The 23,006-nt window shown below is 43.6% G+C and overlaps 3 protein-coding genes across 8 annotated transcripts; all 3 read right to left on the reverse strand.

The window, feature by feature from the left end:
• Window positions 1-9: 9 nt before the first annotated feature.
• On the reverse strand, window positions 10-6,302 carry LOC100832373 (auxilin-related protein 1). 4 transcript variants are annotated; one of them, XM_014903041.2, is made up of 9 exons: window positions 5,485-6,302; window positions 3,536-4,532; window positions 3,269-3,505; window positions 3,043-3,187; window positions 2,847-2,944; window positions 2,632-2,697; window positions 2,322-2,411; window positions 1,213-1,389; window positions 10-527 (listed from the first exon to the last, which is right to left on the reverse strand). In XM_014903041.2, exons 1-9 carry the CDS (start codon window positions 6,177-6,179, stop codon window positions 489-491), a joined length of 2,544 nt encoding a protein of 847 aa, XP_014758527.1. In that variant the 5' UTR covers window positions 6,180-6,302; the 3' UTR covers window positions 10-488. The 4 variants fall into 4 exon arrangements, 3 of the variants coding, with proteins under 3 accessions (XP_014758527.1, XP_003577264.1, XP_024310920.1); XM_003577216.4 differs by having other exon boundaries at window positions 3,269-4,532; XM_024455152.1 differs by lacking the exon at window positions 10-527 and adding an exon at window positions 2,076-2,167 and having other exon boundaries at window positions 1,251-1,389; window positions 3,269-4,532.
• Window positions 6,303-8,178: 1,876 nt separating this feature from the next.
• On the reverse strand, window positions 8,179-14,380 carry LOC104584453 (F-box/LRR-repeat protein 7). Of its 2 annotated transcripts, XM_024463428.1 has the most exons (5): window positions 14,193-14,380; window positions 13,994-14,123; window positions 12,840-12,912; window positions 12,681-12,761; window positions 8,179-9,946 (listed from the first exon to the last, which is right to left on the reverse strand). In XM_024463428.1, exon 5 carries the CDS (start codon window positions 9,933-9,935, stop codon window positions 8,862-8,864), a length of 1,074 nt encoding a protein of 357 aa, XP_024319196.1. In that variant the 5' UTR covers window positions 9,936-9,946; window positions 12,681-12,761; window positions 12,840-12,912; window positions 13,994-14,123; window positions 14,193-14,380; the 3' UTR covers window positions 8,179-8,861. The 2 variants fall into 2 exon arrangements, with proteins under 2 accessions (XP_024319196.1, XP_024319195.1); XM_024463427.1 differs by lacking the exons at window positions 12,681-12,761; window positions 12,840-12,912; window positions 13,994-14,123; window positions 14,193-14,380 and adding an exon at window positions 10,524-10,678.
• A 453-nt stretch (window positions 14,381-14,833) lies between these two features.
• LOC100832690 lies at window positions 14,834-20,080 on the reverse strand. 2 transcript variants are annotated; one of them, XM_003577217.3, is made up of 8 exons: window positions 19,690-20,080; window positions 19,552-19,595; window positions 17,162-17,230; window positions 16,981-17,051; window positions 16,133-16,181; window positions 15,942-16,048; window positions 15,513-15,592; window positions 14,834-15,423 (listed from the first exon to the last, which is right to left on the reverse strand). In XM_003577217.3, the coding sequence occupies exons 3-8, from the start codon at window positions 17,208-17,210 to the stop codon at window positions 15,129-15,131; spliced, it is 651 nt and encodes a 216-aa protein (XP_003577265.1). In that variant the 5' UTR covers window positions 17,211-17,230; window positions 19,552-19,595; window positions 19,690-20,080; the 3' UTR covers window positions 14,834-15,128. The 2 variants fall into 2 exon arrangements, with proteins under 2 accessions (XP_003577265.1, XP_014757388.1); XM_014901902.2 differs by lacking the exons at window positions 19,552-19,595; window positions 19,690-20,080 and having other exon boundaries at window positions 16,133-16,218; window positions 17,162-17,229.
• Window positions 20,081-23,006: the final 2,926 nt, after the last annotated feature.

Raw genomic sequence — 23,006 nt, forward strand, 5'->3', positions numbered from 1 at the left:
AACTCGAACGACAGTAGTGCAAATCCTGTTCCAAATTAATAGTACAAGCTGTACAGTGTACAATAATGATAATAATGAAAGGCTAACCAAGATTGTACTTCTGTTTTTCCGTAAGATCAGAGCTAAAGCAAAGCACAAACTGTGGTTTTGACATTCTGTGGTCCAATTTATAAACAAAATGGTATGGAAGAAATACATGTAATCTTGGCCTTCCCAGGCATGACATGCTGTAAAAACCATCTAAAAGAAATCTCACCGTTTGCCCTTGAACACTATAGTTGTTGAACGTTGAAGTCTCAGATATGTTGTGCCGACAAAGACAGCACAAAATTTAAGGGTCGGAGCAGTTGAACATAGCATATTATACAGTGATAACTACCCGATTACTGCACTGTTTCTTTTGGACGCCAAGATCAGCTGCGTCTTAATCCTTTCTCCAGGGCTTCATGTGGGTACAAATAAGCTGGCTGTACATTCACTAGGATGGCTTAAAAGAGCTCTTCAGAGTTGAATTTGTTCCATGCCTCCTGTTTTATTTAATTGTAGGGAAGATAAGCGAATGTTACAATGTCAAATATTAATATATCATTAGTAGTATGACGAACAGTTCAACAACCTATGTGAACAGTACAAGCGGGCTTCCTGAACCTTAAGTGCGACAACCACAGTTTATCAAGAATGAAAAATAATTCCTACTGGTTATACAAAATAGAAAGCTGATACTAGGCTGGGTTACTTGGACCAGAGCTAAATCTCACAACCTTTCAGTAGCATCCACCCAAGCTTTAACAGCCAACTTCAATGGATGAAACAAATTAAATCAAACATTCAAGGCACGAGTCAGAAACAATGAAGTTCACTTATCCAGGCAGTGGAGCAGACTATCACCCAGCCATACAGGAGAACAGAGATAGGACCAGTTAAACTAGACTTGCTGTACCTATTGTATATATTCATACAGATATCATTTCCATTAAGCCACAGACTGGCATCTTTTGTCCAATGTTGAGTTAGACCAATTGCTATTTGCATCATGAACCGTACGTGCTTGCACATAATTATGTAAGTACGAAAACATATCTATCCAAAAGGGATTCACAATGAAAGCTAAACAAAATAACTGCACCAATCATAGTTCCCTAACAAAAGCGAATCAAAACCTGTGTTTTATGTGTCACTGTGATACTTGTTGCAAAGCAGCTGAATACAGACCTTAAGTATATCAAAGACCTTCTCAGCAATATATTTCTGTTGAAGAGTTGCACCCTTCTGTTGGACCTTATCAGGATGGATGCATAACGTCGCCTTTCTGTACTGCTTTTTAACAGCAGCTCCAGTAATCAAATCGGTCAAGGATACAGCTTGCCATCCACAAGCTGGCCAAAGTATCTGTTTAGAAGAAAAGTACGCATTAATAGGTGAACGGTTTTAAACCTAGTTTCATCCACCAATTTATGAGTATTATATAATCAAATGCACCGTTCATTTCAAAGGAATTGCAACTTAAGGTCCAATTCAAGGACTGGCATAATCTGCAAACATAGATCTGTATCGTTACATGGTTCTAAGATAAATGAATCGATACCAAGTGAAATTTTAGAAAATACACCACATTTATTAATCTAACGGATCTGATTCGTCAACTTAGATTTAAGACCTTTTGATTAAAAATCAGGCAACTGAGAACTAGCCACACCCTTATTAATATTATGAGGACCATGTACAACTTTCTCAGCTCACAAATCCAGTTAACAGTCTCTAGATTTTTCTTAAACCAGTTTGGCCGCAAAGTACCCTTTTGATCTCAAATTAGTGCAATCTACTTTGTGACTTGATACAAATTTTATCCAAGAAGCATTGGTGAATTTTGTATTTGAACAAGTATGCTGAGAATACTTTTCAGCCAGAGCCATGATTGTAATTCTTGACATGGTCAATCATACTTTATACAAATATTTTTATTAACTGACCCAAAGGAGCTCATACTTAACTTGAACAGTTTATTTTAGTAAGGAAATATAAATTATTGCAGCAGTTCTAACACAAAAGTATTGGTTACCAGACTACTACAATACCAGCATAAACCCAAGTGGGTCTCAAGACGTCACAGTGCATTAGAAACCAACACATTAATTAGGCAAGCCGTTACAAGGGGGATCACATGGAGCTGGAAAGTAAGAAATAAGGATATCTTTAGAATGCAGAAGTACTTTCATGAAAAAAAAGAATGATGATAGCACATTAGCACCCAGAAATAGAGCACAAAACAGGGCACAAGTACAGGTGGAATAAATTTGGAGGCAAAAGTATCAGCGACTCACATATTGCAGAGTTGATAATAAAGCACGTAAGTTGCCCTCTTTTCCAGCAGCCCATCTCTTGATTTCAAAGTCTAAAGAGTCACCAATTCTCTGGAATCAAGAAATACAAAAAGAATAAATTACCTAATAGCAACCTCTGAAGTCAAGCCTAGAGGGCCAAGAATGCTGCTCTATCATGCGCCTACGTGAATGCCAGCAAAGTCCATGAAATACTGAAATAAATGTGTAATAGCAGCACAGCACAGAGTGTTTATATAAACGACAATAAGCAGAATAAATTTGCAAGATATATTGGAAACACAACACTTACATCTCTTTCTGCTTGTTCCCTCTGAACCTGCATATCTCGCTCATTCTTCTCAGCCAAAGCTTTTTCCTGGAGATATGTTATTGTCATATGATGAACAGTAGAAAATGAAATCCATTATTTCTTTATAATAAGGGAAAAGAGAGACAACTATAATACAGAATCAGCCAGATTGATCATCGGCAACATATACTGAGAGCAAGAGACTGGCACATTACCACTCGTTCATTGGTCCTCTGATGACGTTCTAACCTCGCACGTCTCCTTTCTTCACTCTCTCCCTCAACATCTTGAAATACATTAGATGATGCAGGGACTAAAAGTAAATAATAAATGAATCATTAGTACTGCAAAATTAGGAGCACAGTATCATTACAAAGTTAAAAGAAACTTCTAGTTTGGGATGACTAGTACCTTGATCATCAAATAAGTTAAATAGATTATCCATATTTGTGGCCGATGACGTGTTTGCTTTTCTCGTAGATGCTGACGTAGGGGCTGCTCTTTGTGATCCATTAACTGTTCCTCTACCTCGAGGTTGGGGATCAAACGTAGAATCCTGAAACATCCAACATTAGCAAAAGGTAACACTAGTGAATTATTGAGACAATATTTTACATATTTTGGGGCATGTTAGTACCACTGTTGGGGCCCTCTGCTTTGGTGCACTATCACGAAAGAAAGACTCAACATCCACTGGTGTGCTTTGTTTTTCTTTTGCAGCAGCTGCAGCTGCAGCAGCATGCCTTTCTCGAGCCTCAGCAGCAGCTCTTTCCGTCGCAGCTCGCTCAGCTCTCTTCCTTGCTTCTTGCTGAACTCTTTCAACAGCAGCTCTTTCTGCCGCAGCCTTGTCCCTAGACACAGTCCTCTCCCTTTCCTTGGCTTCAGCAGCAGCCCTCTCCCTTTCCTTGGCTTCAGTAGCAGCTCTCTCCCTTTCTTCTGCAGCGGCCCTTGCAACTCTCTCTTTAGCCTCAGCTGCAGCTCTCTCACGAGCTTCCTGATGAGCCCTCTGCACAGCAGCACGCTGTGAGCGTTGGCGGGCATCCCTTTCAGCTTTTGCACGAGCTTCAGCGGCTGCTCTATCACGTGCCTCCTTTGTAGCCCTCTCGACAGCTTGTTTCTCTCTCTGCTGTTCCAATTCTCTCTCCTTCTCAAGTCTTCTCTGTTCCTCCCTTTGTCTCATTTCCTGTGCCTGTTCCAACCTTTCCTGGCTTTCTGCCTCTTCACGAGCTGCTGAATTTGTATTAAACTCTTCATCATCATCAAAAGAATTGTTATCATAATTAGCAGGCATTTGAGGCTTGTCCATGGCAACACCTCCCCATTCACTTGTTGAAGAAATATCAGCTTGCTTTGGCAAATCTTTGTAATGGTTACGACTTTGAGTAGACTGTGTCACATACTCATCATACTTTCCATTTGCTTTTGCACCAAGAGATTTTTGCTTAAGACGAGGTGGTGACCTGGAAGGTGGCGGAGCACTGGTTGGCCGTGTGAAGAGGGGGATCTCAGAAACTGTAAGCCATATATCATCTTCGGATTCAGTAGATATTGGTGACTGATCTTCCATACTGTTACCACTATATCTCTCTGAACTGTCGTCAACATGAATATCAGAGTACCTTGTAGACTGTGATTTAGGCATCACATCTCCGAAGTCCTCCAAAGAAGATCTGCTAGCTGGATTTCTATTCACTGAACTTTGTACAGAGTTTGAGTTTTGGTGACTATCCTTGGTACCATTGATTTCAGAGGTAAACAAAGGATCTGATTTCGGGACCTGGTCAAAAGTACTTGAATCATCAAATAGACTCTCATCATCAGCAGTACTGTCAAAATTCTTGTTGGGTGTTGATTTTGAAGTTGGAACTGCTGGCTTCTTTTTGTTATCATCGTCAATCTTCCTGAAAATTATAATGAATGTTATGAAACTGACAGTGTCATCATTGTGAAGAGATAACACACCTTTGAGAGAACTTATAAGAACTAGCACAATCGTTCTGTGCTGCTACAGATTAAAAATTACCATGTTTAAAAAGAATGTTGTATTTTCATCTTCATACAAGTCATTTACACTTTAATGATTTGTGCCAAATCAACAAATGATGAAAAGAAATCAAGTGATGCGGTCCAATAGTGACGGACCGCCGCCACCAATTGAGTGATTGAGTCTTTTATAGTAGTAAAGACTGGTAGTACTTCGCATAAAAGTGGGAGGTTTCTGGCAAGTAACACTTCCTATTTCACAAACTTCTTATCTATTCTGTAAATATATTTATAAATCAAATTTTATGGTGGCAGTTACCTTCTTCGAATTATAGATTTCTCTGACCTACCAATACGAAAAAAGAAGATTTTCAAGTGGCATCAGTGGAGTTGAACAATGTTAGGCTCAATTCAATATAGTGCATACATTGCCTATAATCAACAGATTTAATTTACGAACGAAAGCTCACGAATGTACAGAAAGCATCAGCATATTGCATGGGAAAAGGAGATCCCTGCTAATTTTGCTCAACTTAGTCTGAGTTTGGAATTGAGGTGGATTATGATAATCCAGCTTTTTCAACCAGCTTTTACCTATTTTTCCTTTTGGCCAATCAACTTTTTCCAGCTTCCGTGTTGATATTTTCACAGCAGATTATAAAATAAGTTTGCCGCAGCACAGTCCAGCAACCGCTAAATGAGCCTTAGTTACCGATACCATGGAAGCTCTCACTTTGTGTAAAACCTGCAACTATCACTAGAATTTGGTCCTAGTTCATACATTTTAGTTCAATCTACCATTACCTAGAGCTCCGATCTACAAGAATAAACACCCACGCCCAATGCAGATCTAAGCTAGAGCTTGCTCACCTACTCTTGGGCGGGCTGGTGCTAGCGAACCCCGGGATCAGATCATCGAACCCGTTGCTCCCCTGGCTGTCCTCCTCCGCCACCACCGGCTTCTTCTTCTCCGAGGCCGGCGGTGGCATCATCCCGAACCCACCGAGCAGGTCGTCGTCCTCGACCGCCACCGACCCCTTCCTCTCCTCCGCCCGGGGCCTCCCCGCGAGCCCCCCGAGCAAGTCGTCGTACGAGGAATGCTGCGGCGCAGAGCGCGGGTTGCTGCTCACGAACACGTCGTCGTACACGGGGCCCGCCGTCCCGGCCCCGAACACGTCGTCGCCGTCGTACCGCGTGGCGGAGGACGCCGAGTTGGTGGGCCTCAGCCCGGGGACCGCGGAGAAGATGTCGTCGTCGTCGAACGCCGGCTTGCTCCTCGCCGCCGCCGCCGAAGACGACGACGGCGCGGGGGGCTTGAACGAGTCGAACAGCGAGTCGAGGGACGGGCTTGACGCGGCGGCGGAGGCGGGGGCGGGGACGGGGACGGGGGCGCCGAAGAGGTCGTCGTAGGACGGGGCGGAGGCGGGGGTGGATCTGGGGTTGGGCCAGGCGGATCCACTGCTGCTGCCGCCGCGGGAGGAGGAGGCAGCGGCGGCCATGGGCGCCGCCTTGCCCTGCGGCCGCACGCCGAAGTTGCTCGCCAGGAGCCCCTCGATGCCGTCCATGGTCCCCGCGGACGGCGGCGGAGTCCTCGCCGTTGACCCCGCCGGAGATCGAGAGAGAGATCGGGGGGAGAGAAGACGAAAGTGGTGGGAGAGGAAAGGGGAGGAAGGTGCGGTGATGTGTCTTTCTCTCTCTCTTCGCTGGCTCGTCGTCTCGTTCGGTCGGTGCATGAGAGGTGTGGGACCCGCTGTCAGTTGGCTGGCAGCGTGTCAAAATCATTTTAAAAGAAACAAATTGAGAGTTGAATTTTATTTTATTTTTGAAATTTGAATCCATGGTCCAGCGAAATTGTTCTGCAGTTGCTACGCAATTTGAGATTCTTCCATTTAAAACGAATTGTCCATATTTTTGAATACATGGTCAAGCCATGTTTTGAATTTGAACATCACGTGTGCCTCTTTTTACTTCTTTTTATCCAACGACCGGTCGGTGATTTAATCATACAGCTCAATTAGATGGACCACAAGAACTTCATTGGATTTCGTTTTACGGATTAAAACTCGTATTATTTTGCCTTTTTTTTGAGAAAATGGGAACTCACCTAGCTTCATTGATGAAACCACAGATAGGTTCTACAAATAAAAGGAAGCAAAGAAAAAAGAACAAAAGCCGACTGACAAAATGTACAGCAGCAAAAGATGAAGTCACCGGCTTCAGAATTCACAGGCCATCACAGGCAACATGCCAGGACACAGGTGACGAAAAGTGTTTCAAGACCAACGAGCTGAATTCCAGACGCCACACAGACAGCAACCGAAGATGATCTGGGAGCTGTCATGCTTCAATCCTTCTCCCCTCAGGCGGCCAGCCCCTTGAGCGATGGAAAATCTCTCCCGCCACGCGCGTCGGCAGCTTAGTCCCTTGGTGTAGAGCCCATGGCACCCTTGGTCTTTGCAAATCGCTCCAGTAGTCAGCCCAGTGACAAACATGAAAAATTGTGGTAAAACAAACTCAAAGCAAACCTTGTTTCTCGTTTTCCATATTGTCCAGAAAATAGCTGCTAAAAAACCTTTCGCAATTGTTAAATCTAGACCACGAAAACGCTTGAGCCAACCCTCAATTTCACCCAAAGAGTTAGGGGCTGGACCAATGTCAAAAGCCACCTGGAATACACCCCAAACAAATCTGGCAAGAGGACATCTGAATAGGAGATGATCAATTGACTCATCCCTAGCGCAAAACATACACTGGTGGTCTCCTTCCCAGCCCCTCTTCAGTAGATTATCCTTAGTCACTATTCTCCCCCAAAGTACTAGCCACAGGAAGATATTGATTTTAGATGGAAGTTTCATTCTCCATAAAAAACCTTATAGATTTTTCTTGGCCTCCTGGTCTGAAGGGAGTTGTACAAGGATTTGACTATAAATCCTTTCTCCCCTTCATCCTTAATGATTATGGACAGCTCTTGCCAATGTTCAGCTAAATCCCCCCACAGGCATCTTCTAAATCTGAGACACGCACCTTCAGAAGTGACCACCTTGTGTAAAGTAACATTTTTTGTTGAAAGTCAAGGTGTACAGCCTCTGAAACTTCTCAGCTAAAGTACTATTGCCAATCCACTTATCTTCCCAAAACCTTTTTTGATTACCAGATCCAATCACTCTGGAGCATAAGTTATAAAAGCAATCTTTAACCCCAAGCAACCCAAACCCCAAGCTTGCTTTCGTATTATTTTGCTGCACGTGTCTAGTTATCAATGTTAGTACTGATGCGAAATGCATGAGCTAAAAGTATTTTACGCCTGTGCGTAACGATGTTCGACAATTTGAGATTCAATGCTCACTGGAAGCCAGCTCTCGCGCCGCGCTCTACCTAGGTGTCACCTCAATTAGACTTCAAATACAATGTTAATAACTCATCAAGACACAGCAAATGGTAAATATTTCTTAAGATATAGTATATGCCACTCATTGATTGATTCATTCGTCAAGAAGCAGTGCGATCTGCCCATTTTATCAGAGTGCAGTTTCCACAGACACAAACCACTCCAAGAAAAACAGAGACACACAAGAATCCACAGTTTAACAACAGCCAGGAACCAATTTCATTCAGACAAGAATGTCACCTCAATAAGACTTCAAATACAATGTTAATAACCCATCAAGACACAGCAAATGGTAAAATGTCACTGAATAGATATCCTCGAGCCACAACAGAACAAAATGTTTTTTTTTTCAAAAAGGAGGAAACCCCCCTTTCAGTGCTTGATCTTCCAGAAGACCTCGTGCACGACAACAGCATGCACGGTAACCCCAGGGCAACCCTGCACATCGACCTTCTTGAGCTTACGCAGCCGAGACGAGAACCATGACGAGAACAATATGTCGAACGCCTCGTCGGTGATCCAACAGCACCCCTCCAGCACAATCTCCTTAAGGCGGGGCAATTTCCTGGACATCATGAAGCGCACCGCACCGTCGAAGACACTGGTATACCGGATGCTGAGCCTGACCAGGTTGCGACATCGCAAGGCAAGAGGCTCCCTGTAGTAGCCCGTGAAACATGTCCACCCCTCCAGGACGAGCTCCCTGTGATTGTCCCCCAGCGACGAGATCACGATGGCGGCAGCCGTGTCGTCATCGTCGTCCCCTCTGGAGGACCAGCTCAGGTCCATCATGGTGATCATCTTGAAGCAGCTCTGTACGATGCCAGGTCGGGGTGGCATCAAAAACGATGGCTGCGAGTCAAAAGCACAGTTTACCAACCTGAGTTCTACGAATGTTTTCTGGCACAGAGAGATCACCTCCATCAGGTCCGAGTAAGAGGAGAAACGGAATGCTTCTAGGTCCAGGCTCTCGAGTGTCTGGGCCTAGCAAGCGGATCAGGTCATGATGGTTCATGCTTCTGCCGCTGCTGCCCCGAATAACTAGACACTTGAGTAGTGGGAGCTGGATATGAGCAATAATCTGGGCAAGCAATTCTTGTAGATAACCAGCAGCGCAGTTGTCCAAGAACAGGGTGCGCAACTCATGGCTTATTTTGGATGCTGCAATTGGTGGGGAGACTGCTGTTGTTGCCACCTCTGATGATCCTGCACTCTGTGTTAGGACATCATCCATGCTTTGGAGCCTCACATCGATGAGACCAGGCATCAAAATCAAGAAGGACACGATGGCGCTGCTCGGGATCTGGGGGCAGTGGCCCAAGGTTAAATATCTGAGACTCTCTGCCTGTTTCATGAGCGCTTCCAACGATTGGACGGTGATGGATGAGCAATCCTGGATTTTGAGGCTTCTCAACATGGGGCATCTTGTAGAGATGTGATGGATACCTTCATCGGTGATCATCTGGCAGCCCAGCAGACAAACTGACGTTAGGTTATGAAATGCCTTGATCACAAAGCAGACTCCTTTGTCAGTGAGATGTCCATCTGGACCACCACCAGCAGCAGCAGTGCCAGTTGACGACCGTGTGATGTGTAGACCACGAACTGAATTCCTAGAGGAAATGTCAATGACATTGCTCACAAGCAGGGTGTCGTCTAAATCATGTCCCTTTAACACAAGAGAACTCTTCTCAGTTTTGAAAAGTTCTGACGCCAAAGACAGCACGAGATCAGCCCATCTCCAGCAGACAGTAGCACATGATTTCAAATCTTTTGGCTTATCGAGTGACCTGAATATGTCACATATGCAATCATCTGGTAGGCAATTTATCAGATCCTGAGACTGGGCTTTCAGACGATATATGGAATGGCCAGGTTGACTCTTCGAGCTGCATCTTTGATCGCCCCTGATCAGATAGTTTGATCGACTCATGTTTTATCATCCTGTAAACACAACATTCATTGGTAAACATTCATCATAGGACAAATGGCGAATAAATAAATCTACTGCTGGAACTTGAGTTCATAGGTTCTCTCTGTTTTCCTTCACAAAAAAAAGGGGAGAGAAGAGAATAAAACTCTTGACATAAATAACACATCGGTCAAATATAGCATGGCAAATTCAGCAACTAGAATTACTAGTTACAATGTGCTTTCTGACTGAGGAAAAAAACCATACACAATTTGTCTCAGAAAGTTGATACCATGATCACAAAAATGCTAAATAAGGAAAAAAGAAAGGAAAAGATTAGTAATAACGGTACTCGACCAATACTCTGGAAGAAATCTTATTTCACAAAATATATATTATACCATTTTATTTTCTCTAGACATAAACACGAAATTGGCGAGCCTGCATTTGTAGTAGTATATAAGAATGTCGGAAACCTAGTTTAACAAAATCTGGACATAGCCAACGATGATTCTACATAAGCATATGTAAACAAAACATTAAATCGTGCTATGTCTTGCAAATAACGATATTATTACCTCAAGAAAAGGGGGGGGGGGGGGACCATACCTCAAGAAAGTGGTGGTGTCAGGGTGGACATGTCGGGTCGATGGTTGCCGAATCTGGACTGAGCTGCGACCCGGGGGCTGAGAGGGTGACGGAGCGAGGGAGGGATCTGGGCGACGGCGGCTGCGGGGGGTGTGTGTGGGGGGGGGGGGGGAGGGAACCCTAGTTCTCGGGAGGAGGAGGGCGAGGGTAGTTGAGAGTGAAAAAGAGGGTAAGAACAAGAGCCAGGGGGTCGGGGATGAGTTAGAGGGTGTGGAGCACACTTGGTGGCAGGGACCGTAATTTCAGAGCAAAACGTCGGGTACTTCGAAAGCGTAGATGGGAGAAGCTTGGGACACTGCTTTACCCTAGCTTCAATTGCTATGAATGTTTGGGTAGGTTGGCAAAATAAGCTAGGGAGAAGTTTCGATCTTGTCCTTTTCATCTTGTATTTCTTGGGGACTTAAAAGCTGGCTGAGAAGCTGAAACGAAGAGGACCTATGTACTCTTGTGATTCATACGAAAGACGACTTGCTAAGAGAAAGGGACTGCCTACAGTGCAATCGCCTGGTTTTTACTCGACATGGACCAGTCTGAGTTTTTTACTTTCTATTCCAATGGCATTGGTATTCTACCGAGGTTGGACCGGTGTTAACAGGCCTTGATTACCATCGGCCATAGAAGTCAGAGGACATAGAGGAAACCGTAACATGCTAGATGTGGCGTTCTTTCAGCACCGTTTAGCCTCGTCAAGAGAAGCTCATCTTTGGTGTAAAAAAGCGAGTCTCAGCCAATAGCCAAATCAGGCAGTGAAACGAAATTACCCGGACCTGGCTTGTCTTGCTAAATATGAGCCTTGGATCCATCACACCAAAATACTACTGTTCGACTTTATACCGTATTGTTTTTACTTTTTGACTAAATAACTCTACTATTTGACTCGGGGCACATCTATTGAATTGGAATGTAGCCATTATATAGGAAGAGCAGAATTCCAGCAGGCCCAGAATTTTCAAAAAATTAGAAGAATAATCATTTTAAGTTTTAAAATACTCTTAAAAGAAGTACACATGCATGGAGAGGTACCCCATGAGGCATGGCTACTATATATTCTCGTGCTCCCTAAAAAGGACTATTTTCTCAAGAGAAAGGGATAGCCTGGAGAGCAATTGCCTGCTCCAAATCATGGCCGAATTATCTAAAGATACTGATCTGAATTAGGGATGCAAACACGATCCCATGTTTACCCCGCTTTTAGGCCAACCTCCAAATCTTCAATCAAATTTTGATCAATTTTTTTGAACTAGCAAGTTAATTAAGTGGGATCCAGCTTGCATACCTAATCTAAATCTAATCGCCCACATATCTTCATATTCCTCACATCTACATCCATTGCCTCCCCAACAATATATTCAACCTCACGTCATTCGGTCTGATGGCCTGTATGCTATCTTCTACGGATTGAAGTACCGTTTAGCCTCGTCAAGAGAAGCTCATCTTTGGTGTAAAAAAGAGAGTCTCAGCCAATAGCCAAATCAGCCAATGGCCTGCATGCACCCATGTAAGGTTTTAACTTTTAAATGCAGCTCATAATATCAAATTTATTTTATGCATTACATTTATTATATCTCAGATATAGGCAGATTCCAGCTATATGCAGATTCGAAGGACAATATATCTAGCCATGAACCTGTCGCGTATAGAAACCATGATGAACTACGTACTGATGTAATTACAACGTCAAAGGCATTCAAAGAAAATGTGCACCAAGTCCCGTGATCTTGGCTCATATCATCTCATATGTTACCCGCCGAACAAACTATCCTATGAATTGATCATTCGTTTACAAATATAGGTACGGAAAATTTTGGAAGCAAGTTAGTTAATAACTTCGGATTGTTCCTAACCGCCATAGTAGTGAGACATGTGGGCTGATAAGAGTGAAGGCTGTCATGGTGCAACGAGGAATTGTGGAACTCCGAGCCCATGCTAAGTTGCTAAATGCTAACTACTGATAAAAAGCAAATAAACATATGCAATATTAGACATATATTACTTGACTGCATCAAAGTTGCAAACACACTACATAGACTCAGAAAACCAGCCTCTAATATTTTGGAGTCACTAAATTGTTCCACACGTTGATTACATGGTACCAAAAAATCTAGTGAGAAGTGGAACCTGGACAAATCTCAGGAAGAATCCTTCACCATCTTGTAAAACTTCGTGAATATCTAAGCCACAGAACTGCACGAGTAGTACCTTTTACATGCAAAAAACATGAACGTCAATATTGAGAGGAGTACAAACAGAGCAGCAAGAATTAAACATGAGCAACACCTATAGGGAATAAATCACATGTCATCAAAGGGACGTGCAGCAGAACTAAAAGGTTGTATAGGAGGACCTGGACCTGCAAGGAAACATGAGAGAAATGAGTGGGTGCAGCACAACAAACAGATCAGCACGAAGCTCATTCTGACAATTTTAAAATATTGAGAATACAACATCAAAGGATAGAACTGAGAAACCAAATAAAGCATCTTATATCAATAAGGATGAGACAGATCATTATCCTTGACGCTCAAAATCAGAAACAAAATCATCAACCATAGCACAATGCTGGGTGTGAATATTGCAGAAATCAGCAGGCAACTCTTTCAAAATTCTATGCTCTGACTGCCTGCATTTCTCTTGGAACATGTCAGGACCGACCCTGCTTCTTCACCACGGCACATCAAGCAGAGCAGAAGATTTTCTAAGGATGACATAGTAAACAATTTTCCATAAAAATATATATCTATTGCGATATATGAGTTTTAGGGGGAAAAACATGGTACCCACTATAAATGATAAATCCTATAATTTTTTTGCAAGAAGTGAAAACTAACCTATATGACAAAGGAGGCAAACGGTATGAACTGATGGTGTATTACTGCTCCTAGTAAATATACCAAACATCTACTACAGAAAATAGCTTCAATAAAGTTACCTAATTAACTAATGGCTTTAACATATTTCCTTTTCAGATGCAAGCCTTGAGAACCTTAAAACACATAGAATTTCACTTCTGGTGAAGGGTTCTATCGGCAAGTTGACAGGTTCTTGCAAGTAATGGTTACAGAAGTTCCAAGTGATGTAGGCGTAAACCATACTAATTAACAACTGCATCAGGAAACAATACTACTCCTAGAAGTGGCTCAGTTAAGTTCCCTATTGGCAAGGAAAGGAAAAAAGAAAAAACTGGGGAAATCGGAAGCTGAATTACCCCAGTTAAGTTCCCTATTGTGCTACTGGCAACCAATACATACAAGCAGCTGTGGGGTAGAAGGAAAACAGAACAGTAAGCACTCCTAGACTGTGCATCATTATAACACAACAACCTCAAGGTTTGCAGGAGCAGGAGGAGGCAGCGATTCTACCAAACATAATGCTGCAGTACGATTTCCTAGTTGTTAAAATTGCCGATATGAGATCACACAACTCATACCTACCTACTCCAGTAAATCACCACAGAATGCAGGTGTCCAACCCAACGCCCTGCTGTGTCGTCATTCCTTATCTATGGCACCGAAGCCAATCGCACGATGCAGATGCACTGCGCTGGGGAATTTCGTCGAACATCTAGCATGCATACACAGAAAATAATTCAGAGGGAGCGGAGAGAGAGAGAGAAGGGGAGAGAGCACTCACGATCAAGCTATTTAGCTCCAGTGGGCGTCGGCTTTGATGGCCGGTCTCGATCTGCGGCGGCGCCGCGGCGGCGGATGGTCCTGGCTCGCAGGCAGTCGGTTTACTCCTCTTCTCGTTCGAAGCGGCCTCCGGGGCTCAAGAGTCAAGACTGGAACGTGAGTCGTGACGAAGCAGGAAACGAACGCACAACAGGACTGGATGGCAATTGGCAAGGAGCCACGCAAAAAGAAGATCCAGCGGCTAACAACGCGGGTAAAGTAGATCGGATGGACCAGATAATTCATGTGAGGAGTATGTCTAGATTTCCTCTCACTCCCTCGATCATTACCTTTACAATTCGTTTGAACCCTTAATTTTCGTTTCATTTGGTAGAATGGGAGGTAAATCCAACAAAAAGATTGAATTGAGATTCAGTGTATGTGTTGAGAAATTTCAGATTGAATTTCCATATCTAATTCCATCTCGGTCGAACAAGTTGATTTTTAAAATCCAAAATAAACTTCAAAAATCCAGCCCAAATGATGGAACCAAACAATCTCTTGGTAATCTGCACATATCCTTGTGTATGATAAACTTGTTATGATAAAATTACCATGATTTTTTCCTAGAAAGCCAATATCAAGTTACGTTAGGCCACAAAATGCTATGCATCGGTAAAAGATAATAATATCTACACAGCCAGGCATACATATAGCAGTGCTCATTTCTACAAGTAGATGGCTAAAGGGTGAGATTGACTAACAGTTTATATTAGCTGTGCATTGCAAGTACTACGCTTACTGCCAGGGAGACCACCAGTTCGATGAATGCAAAGAAACATAGCGCAAGAAAAGGCTCATCATCCTGATTCCTGACACAAAAAACATAATCTAGCAACGGTGCAAAAAAGGAAAAGACTAGTACACAATCTACAATGATTTCCCCTGCATCACTTGATTATTCTTCATCCGAGCTCTCATAGGCCAGACCGAGTAGGCTTCCAGTTACGTTCTGTGGCTTGGCGTCTGTTACTTCAGTTGGTTTTGACAAAGGCTGCTGCACAGGACCGACTGCCCCATGAGATGATTCTTTCTCACTCTCATCAAGTGATTGGTTTTGCGAGGAAGGGATTTTGGTGACAGGAACTTCTTGGCTCTGCTTAGGTTGATCGTTCTCCGCAGCTTGCGAAGGGTTGAGAACTTTTGGTCGCTTTGGTTTTATCCCAACAATGTTCTTCAAGAGATCCTGTTGCCTGCCGATTAGGTACATGACATCATAAGAGAAGGTACTGTGGACGGCACCACAATGTTGGTTGCACACAGCTTAATAGTAGCTGCTTACCTTATACCACTTTTCGGTCTAGACTCGACACGAAGGGCTACGGGAACTGCAGGTGTGGAATCAGCTAAAATTGCTGCTTTGTAAGGCCAGGGTTAAAGAAATCAAACAGAATATAACTTGCATCGAAATGAGCTGGCTGGGCATGTTACTCTGTTCTGCTATTCTAACCAATGAAAAGAAATCAAATAACAAATATGTGCAAAATTGCAAGATAAATTAAATTAGAAACCACCCCTAGCTAGGCCTGCCTCTATAGTGCTATCCCAACTAATGGAAAGGAAATCAAATTGCACATAAAGAACAGAAACGAAATAATAAATATGCAAAATCGCAAATTGCATAGCAGGAGCTGCAGGACCACTTGAATCATATTGATCAAATAGTATTTTGTAAAATGCAATCTATGATGTTCCATTAAAGATAGGATATCTTAAAAGCGGCAAAAGCCCGCTTCTCAGTACGGCGAAGAAGGCGCTCTGCATCTTCCTCAGCCTCCATTTGCTCTTTGAGGTAAAGCAAATCATCACTGTCCAATGCTAAAGAATATAGAAGTAGATCACACAAAAAACGGTTAGTAAGGGAGCCATCATGGAATCTTCATTAAAAGATGCATGAAATACCTCCTCGTCCATGAAGGTAACCTCCCCGCTCACCAGCAACCTCCTGCATCTGTTGGCATCAACCGCCCAGTAGAGAGCCAAAATCCCTGTGAGGGCATGTTATCAGAACATCGTGTGTATACGTAAATTGGAGGCGCTTCCTAACAGAATAAAGCTTTCAAGAAATGACATGTCATCCCTTGCTAAATGCCAGGCAACCTAAATGTTATTCTATCAACAATTTGACACTGATCTAGCTCAGAGAATGCATGCAACCTCAATGCAACTATTAAATATTTCTGACCACAATGGATGCTCTACCAAAATCTACAGTAAATTACAGAGTTCGCTACACCAAATTATGGAGTTCACTCATCAGTAAAATAGGTACTCCCTTTGTTCCGTATTAATTGACGTCCTGGAGACTTAAAATAGCTTTGCAGAACGTCAATTAATACGGAACGGAGGTAATACAAGATTAGAGTAGTAATAGCAGCTGTGCTACTCTATATCTGCTGTCATGCACAAATCCATATATAGTGCAGATTCCAAGTACACCGCCATGTGAAGAAGTTAATCACCACTAGTGGACAGACAACAATATCTAGATTGACACCAAATCATGCAAAACTTAACCCGAACTGATTCATTAGAAATCAAACCTATCCAATCCAAGATTGGAGAAACTAGCATTCTTTTGAAGAAACTTAACGTATATTCTGGCAGCTACTGAAACTAATTTCTCGAAAACTAATAACACACCTACCATGAAAATTCCACTTAACTGTAAGCTTCACTAAATTCCCATTTTATGCAAATCCTAGATATACAACAAAATATAGCAGTAGTAACAATACAATCCGGTTAACCTTTGCAACCATGCGCTGAAAGGTGATGTCCTCATCGTCGATCTTGTCCTTCCCCTTCCCCAACTTCCTATCTGCACATGAAGAGCACAACCAAAAGGTCATAAAAATGATCTCAATAAAAATGCCAAAAAATGACAAGAAAGGTATAAGGTTGGGGGAATAGGAAAGTGTTGAATCAGACCTTTAGGGTCCGTGAGATTGGTGTACTCACGGACTTCACGTCCAGACATGGCCGGGACTCAGCTGGGCCCTATTTAGATCCACATCCAACATCAGATACACTTGTTTCTTTATTCTATTTTTTTATAAATAGTGGAAATAAATTGAGCAGAGTTTTTCATAACAAATCAATAAACGTGTACAAAAAGGGTAGCAAACGACCAATGCCAGTCACCAGGGCAAACCAATTGCTAAGTTAGCGATCCTATTGTACAAAAGAATCATAAACGTTTCTTCAAAAACAAATGGTGTAATCCAATAGCTAAGTTGCCGATCCTAACACAAGAATTGTTCTCCTACAGTAGTTGTTCTATACTTCTATCTGATACTTTTGCATGTAAGTGACTGATGTACCGTACATCATTTGCATTTTGGACAAGTTGCAAACATATTAAATGGCTAATTTAAGATGTAAAGAGATGGATCCAACAGTCATCTCCGTTTAAGCGACTACAAGCTGAAGAATTTGACACAAGATAATACATGCAAGTGTTTCAGGATGTTTATTACAGCTGACATCAAGCCTAATTGTGCCTGACCAGGAAACTAGCTGATTAGAAGGAAGTGCTACTGCTACCAGATTAAGACAGGAGGGGTTTGAAGCGATGATTATTTATTTCCTTTTCGCTGATTTTGCTGCATTATGACATTGCATCTTCTACAAGGTTGCCCTTATTCCTTGTCTTGTTCAACTAGTCCTGTCTAAATCTGGTAGCTGGTATTACCAGGCCAGACGGTGGTGCTAAGGGCAAAGGGAGAGGGGGACTGTGGCCGGTGATGAATTCTGGGAGGAGGGCCTTTCTGGTTGTTTGAGTAGGCTGCATGGGAAAGCTGTATAAGACAGAGGCTTGGATGATTGGATCTTGCTACTTTCTAGGACCATTGACATGTCAGAAATGATATGAGTTCTATGTTCCCTTCATCAACAAGTAATATTTCTGTGTATCATTTATAGTGCTACAATATGGTGTTGGCACAGGAATAATTCAATATCACAAATCTTAAGCAATGCAAGTCATATGAAGTACACGACCTCACAAAGCTGAAATGGATCCATGTACTGCAAGCTTGCTAGTAGAGAACTAGACTATTGCTACTGTATTTCTTGCAAACTTTATTTGGTTCCAGGGATGGCTGATGCCATGATTGGGCAAGATTGTTAATGCTATAGTGGCCCTAACAATCCTCCATGGCTGCATTATGGCCCTTGGCCCCCTGCCATGTTCTAGTCTACAGACAGCTGATGAGCTCATAAATCCTTTGTGCCCCCTTGGTGTCTTGTGTCTTGGGGTTTGCGCCTTTTACTGTATATTCTGTATATATCTTTTCTTTTTGGAATATATTTACTGTCAGAGCCTCTCCTACAGTTTTCCCTAAAAAAAGATCACAGAGCCTAACAAGTTAGTACAGTCTACCAACTGTACATGGTACAAGATAAGATACCTAAAGATTGTTTGACTGTCTTGTACTTGTGTTTTAGTCATCTTATCTACTCCCTCCAATCCATAATAAGTGTCTTGGATGTAGAGACACTTATTATGGATCGGAGGGAGTAGTATTTTGTCACTTCCTAGGCAGAGATCCGCTATCAGCTATGGACAAATTTAACATGATGTAGCTCTTGCGAATCTCCATAGGGTAACATCAAGCCATCAGCTTAAATAAGTAACAAAAGGCTAAGACCTAAGTTCTATAATTCAATGAAAATGGTTATTGAACTTTGAAGAGTTTAATGACAAGACACAGCTAGGTTATAGCAATAGTACTGCAAGTCTGTAATGAGAACTTGTAATGCATTTGAAGAAAATACATCTAGCAGCTGGTCCCCTGAGCTAAAGCCATAAAGCTTTTCTGGTCTACTGTCAACCATTCATAGCATCGTACAAAGGGATAAAAAAATCGAACATAGTTTAGCTGTTACTATGTTTACTGCACAAATTTCTAAACAATATACACATGTTTTTACTGAAGTACAATGGATAACTGAAGTTTACTGCACATGTTTCTGAAAAGATGCAGTACTACCAAGCTAGAAAAATACTCCCTCCGTTCCATAATTCTTATCGAAATCTTACATGTATCTAGACACTTTTTAGGAATAGATACATCCATTTTTGGGCAAATTTGAGACAAGAATTATGGAACGGAGGGAGTACATGTCAGTTATTGCTGAAATCTTAAGTACAAGAAGGAAAATTATCAGATAAACGATAAGGCAGTTCAGATTCACGCAAACCTGCCCTAATATTGTTGCCCTAATTGCTCAGATAACCATATAGACACATCCAAACATGCTAGTTCAGAAAAAGAATTCAAAGGTAGATGTTATACAGAAGGATAGAAGAGGATTACCAAGGAGCTTGGTGTCGTCCTGTCCTATCCCTTCCTTGCGTCGGCTTCACGAGATGGCCATCACAAATCAAAGACAACAAGAGATCAAAAACAACAATAAGATCTGACACACCAATCGATAAAAGCTCCTAGCCTTACCCACAAACCCTCAACCTGCTGCTGGCAGCTAAGAGCGATAATAGAGAGGCGAGCGACGGGCCAGGTTGGAGGGGGCCTTCGATTGAAAGGCTTGCGCACGCACGATTTGAGACGGGGGGAACCCACGAGATGGGGGCGGCGGCAGGAGAATGGTGGTGGCTGGTGGAGGCGAGGGGACTGGTTGTGGGCCGCGGCGGCAGGACGGGAGCGGGGCGGGCTGGTAGCCTTCTACCAGGCGGTGGTAGGGAAGCTACAGGGCGGTGAGATGATAGGGGCGGCGGCGGTGGACTGAGGGTGGCTGGCGGCGGGCGGCGACCGGGGGACCTCTATTTTCGGTCTGGTTGAGTCCGAGACGAGGTCGCAAGAAGGGATCGGGGGGAGAAGAGAGAGCGCTAGGGTTGGAGACACAGGAAACTCCTTTTGGATTTCCCCAGTTTTTCAAACAAAATCAAAACAACAATTAAAATTTTAAATTTCTGAAAAAAATTATGATGTCTAACACACACCTATATTATTCGTGGAAAATACTCCACCCAAGGGATTGCACCTGTCCACCACCAGAAAACATGCTCCGTATAGATGGTGTGCGGAACAAGCAGCGTGTACGAAGAAATGACACCCTCACAATCAGGGAGTGTCCTTCTGTTCCTATTAGAATGTCCTCATATGTTGGCCCCATCCCCGGTATCCTTATCAGCGACTCTCCTACCAACGCCGATCTCTTTATGTTGCCTGATGACACCATGCGATGTAGCATAGACTACATCTTCACCGATCTCGTTGTGTAGAGAGACACCCTGTCGTCGTGAATCAAAGTATGTCTTATGTGACTTAACCTTCACACCGAGGACAATAGTGACGTCCTCGTGCACATCGGCTATGGCTAGAGATGGGCATAAAATAAAAACCGAAACCGATTTGACACGAAGCCGAAACCGTTTTAACCGAAATCTCGGTTATCGGCTGTCCGCGCTGCCGTGTTAACCGAACAGTCCGATCTTGGTAAAAATAAGAAGCCCGAACAATCCGATTAAATAGAAATTCGTGTTGGCCCAACAGTTGCAAGGTGATTTCTCTGTGGACATTCTGCCAATCCTAGCCCACGTCCAGGTTACTGTTCCGTTTTTCTGGATCCCCGTCGATACATGATCTGCTGCTCCTCCGGCCATAATCCACCACGGAACAACCGAACAAGCCACCGCTCGCCCGCTCCAAAAGGCCGGCTGAATACATGCTGCGGCGGCAAGTGGAAAGCAGATGATCGAGCTGAGTACTCGATGGCGCAGAGAAGACGGATCGAGCATCCAGTCTCGTCCTTGGCCACACGAGAGGAAGGGCTCTTCCTCCTCCAGCGCCATTGATCGATGTGGTGTTTTTGTTCAAGTGGTTTTCTCTTGTTCGGTTTCTCTGTTGGATCTTGGATGGTTTGATTTCTGGGTAACTTTATTGATTCCTCGATTTGATGAAGGTTGTATTCGGTCTCGCCGAGAACCGGAACCGAAATCATCGGACGAATCACGCAACTGCAAGTTGAAATATCTGAAATATCTAGGAAGAAGACATATTTGGGTCACGAGCTAAGGAGCCATGCCAAACAAAAACAACAAGAGGTGAGTGCGCTCCTCCACTAATCCTAATGATGATATTGATGAGAATTTTATCCTGGTAAGACTAGTGTGCTACTTGTGTTCATGTTTACATCAAGAAGTCAAGCATGCTTTTCGGACCATCAAATGACACACGAGCAGCTTCAGATTTCATCTCTAGTCTTGGTGCACCATGCTGTCAAGCACATATGGAGATCGAGTGAAGCTGACCAAATACGAAGTCTATTTTTACCCAAGAAAAAAAATATATGAGTTCGACTACAACATTTTCAGGGCATTAGTTGCTGCACGAGGCTCCATGATCCACGAGGGGTGTTCCTAGTAGAGAAAATTATAGAACCACCACATTTGGGACAACCTTTTAACAAAACTACATTTGTTTCAATTTTTTTTTACAAATGACCATCGCTTTTGAGCACCAAGGTACTTCCCTGCACTGATTAGCGAGTTAAGAGCGTTTTGATGCAAAACCTGACAAAAAGACCCACATGTCGGTGCCACTGTGGCGCCACGCTGGACAAGCTCTGTTCCCCTCCCGAGCTCTCCTTCTCCACTGCTTCCCTTCTTCCCTCCCTCGTTTTCTCCTTAGCTGAGCCGCCTCCTACTCCTACTCTGGCGAGCTTGTCGAGCTCAAGTCGCCGTCTCCCTCGCTCAAGATCCGCGCCCCCAATTTGTAATCCGCTTAACAACCTTCACCCAGTAGTTGGACCAGGCGCTTCCGCCGATCACCTCCCTGGACCCGGCAGTCATCCTGTATTGGTAGCACACACGCCACTGGCGCCGCCGGCCGTGTCGTCCGTGATGCTAGCGTCGTCCCTGACGTGGAGCGCGGCAGCGCACGAGCAGCCTTGAAGGCACCGGTCCACGCACTGCTGCATCGTCACGTTGGTCAGCGGCAAGTCGGCCTTGAGCATGATGGTATCTCCTCTCACCTCCACCATGTAGTACGACGGCGTTGTGTTGCAGGTCAGGGAGGAGGCAAGTGTACGCCATACAGGGAGAAGTCGTCGCAAGTCTCGGAGGAGGAGCAGACTCCGTGGATGCCGCAGGCGAGGGGAAGCTGGTAGAACCTGTGCGCCTTGTACGTGGCGCTGAACCCATTGAGGCCTTGGTCCAAGAAGTAGAGGCCCAGGTTGCCGTTGTTCCCGAGCTCAAAGAATCTGACCCCCTGCAGCCCCGCACCCGATTTCTCCACCGCCGGCAGGATTCGCGTCCCAGGCTGCCCCGACAAATCGAGCATCGTTAGCCCCGACACGTCCATTCCTGCGAATGCCTTACTCTTGTTGTTGCGAGGAGTCAGGTCCCAGTAGGAGTAACGGCGGTGCCCGAAGACGAGATAGGCGGTGATCTTGTATGAGAAAAGAGTTTAGTGACTATGACTAGTGTGCTCAAGCCACAAATTAGCAGACTTCTTTAGGTGAGGAAATATACTACTTGTCATTTGCTGAAGGTAAAAAAATGGTATTTACACTTGTGTCTAAAAAATTTGCATGGTCCCCAATAAAAAATGTCTGAAACATTCATAAGTCTTACATCACAAGAAGATCACTACTTCGATATTTTTGTATGAATGTAAAAGGCACTAACTCAGGACATATATATTACACAAACTACTATGGACACTGCATGTAAAAATGTCGAGGCGTGTCATTTTACTATATAGCATCACTACTTCTCCCCAGTAGTTGCTATGTCAAGCTTCTTTCTTAT

The sequence above is a fragment of the Brachypodium distachyon genome, chromosome 4, assembly GCF_000005505.3.
Source record: "Brachypodium distachyon strain Bd21 chromosome 4, Brachypodium_distachyon_v3.0, whole genome shotgun sequence".
NCBI lineage: Eukaryota > Viridiplantae > Streptophyta > Magnoliopsida > Poales > Poaceae > Brachypodium > Brachypodium distachyon.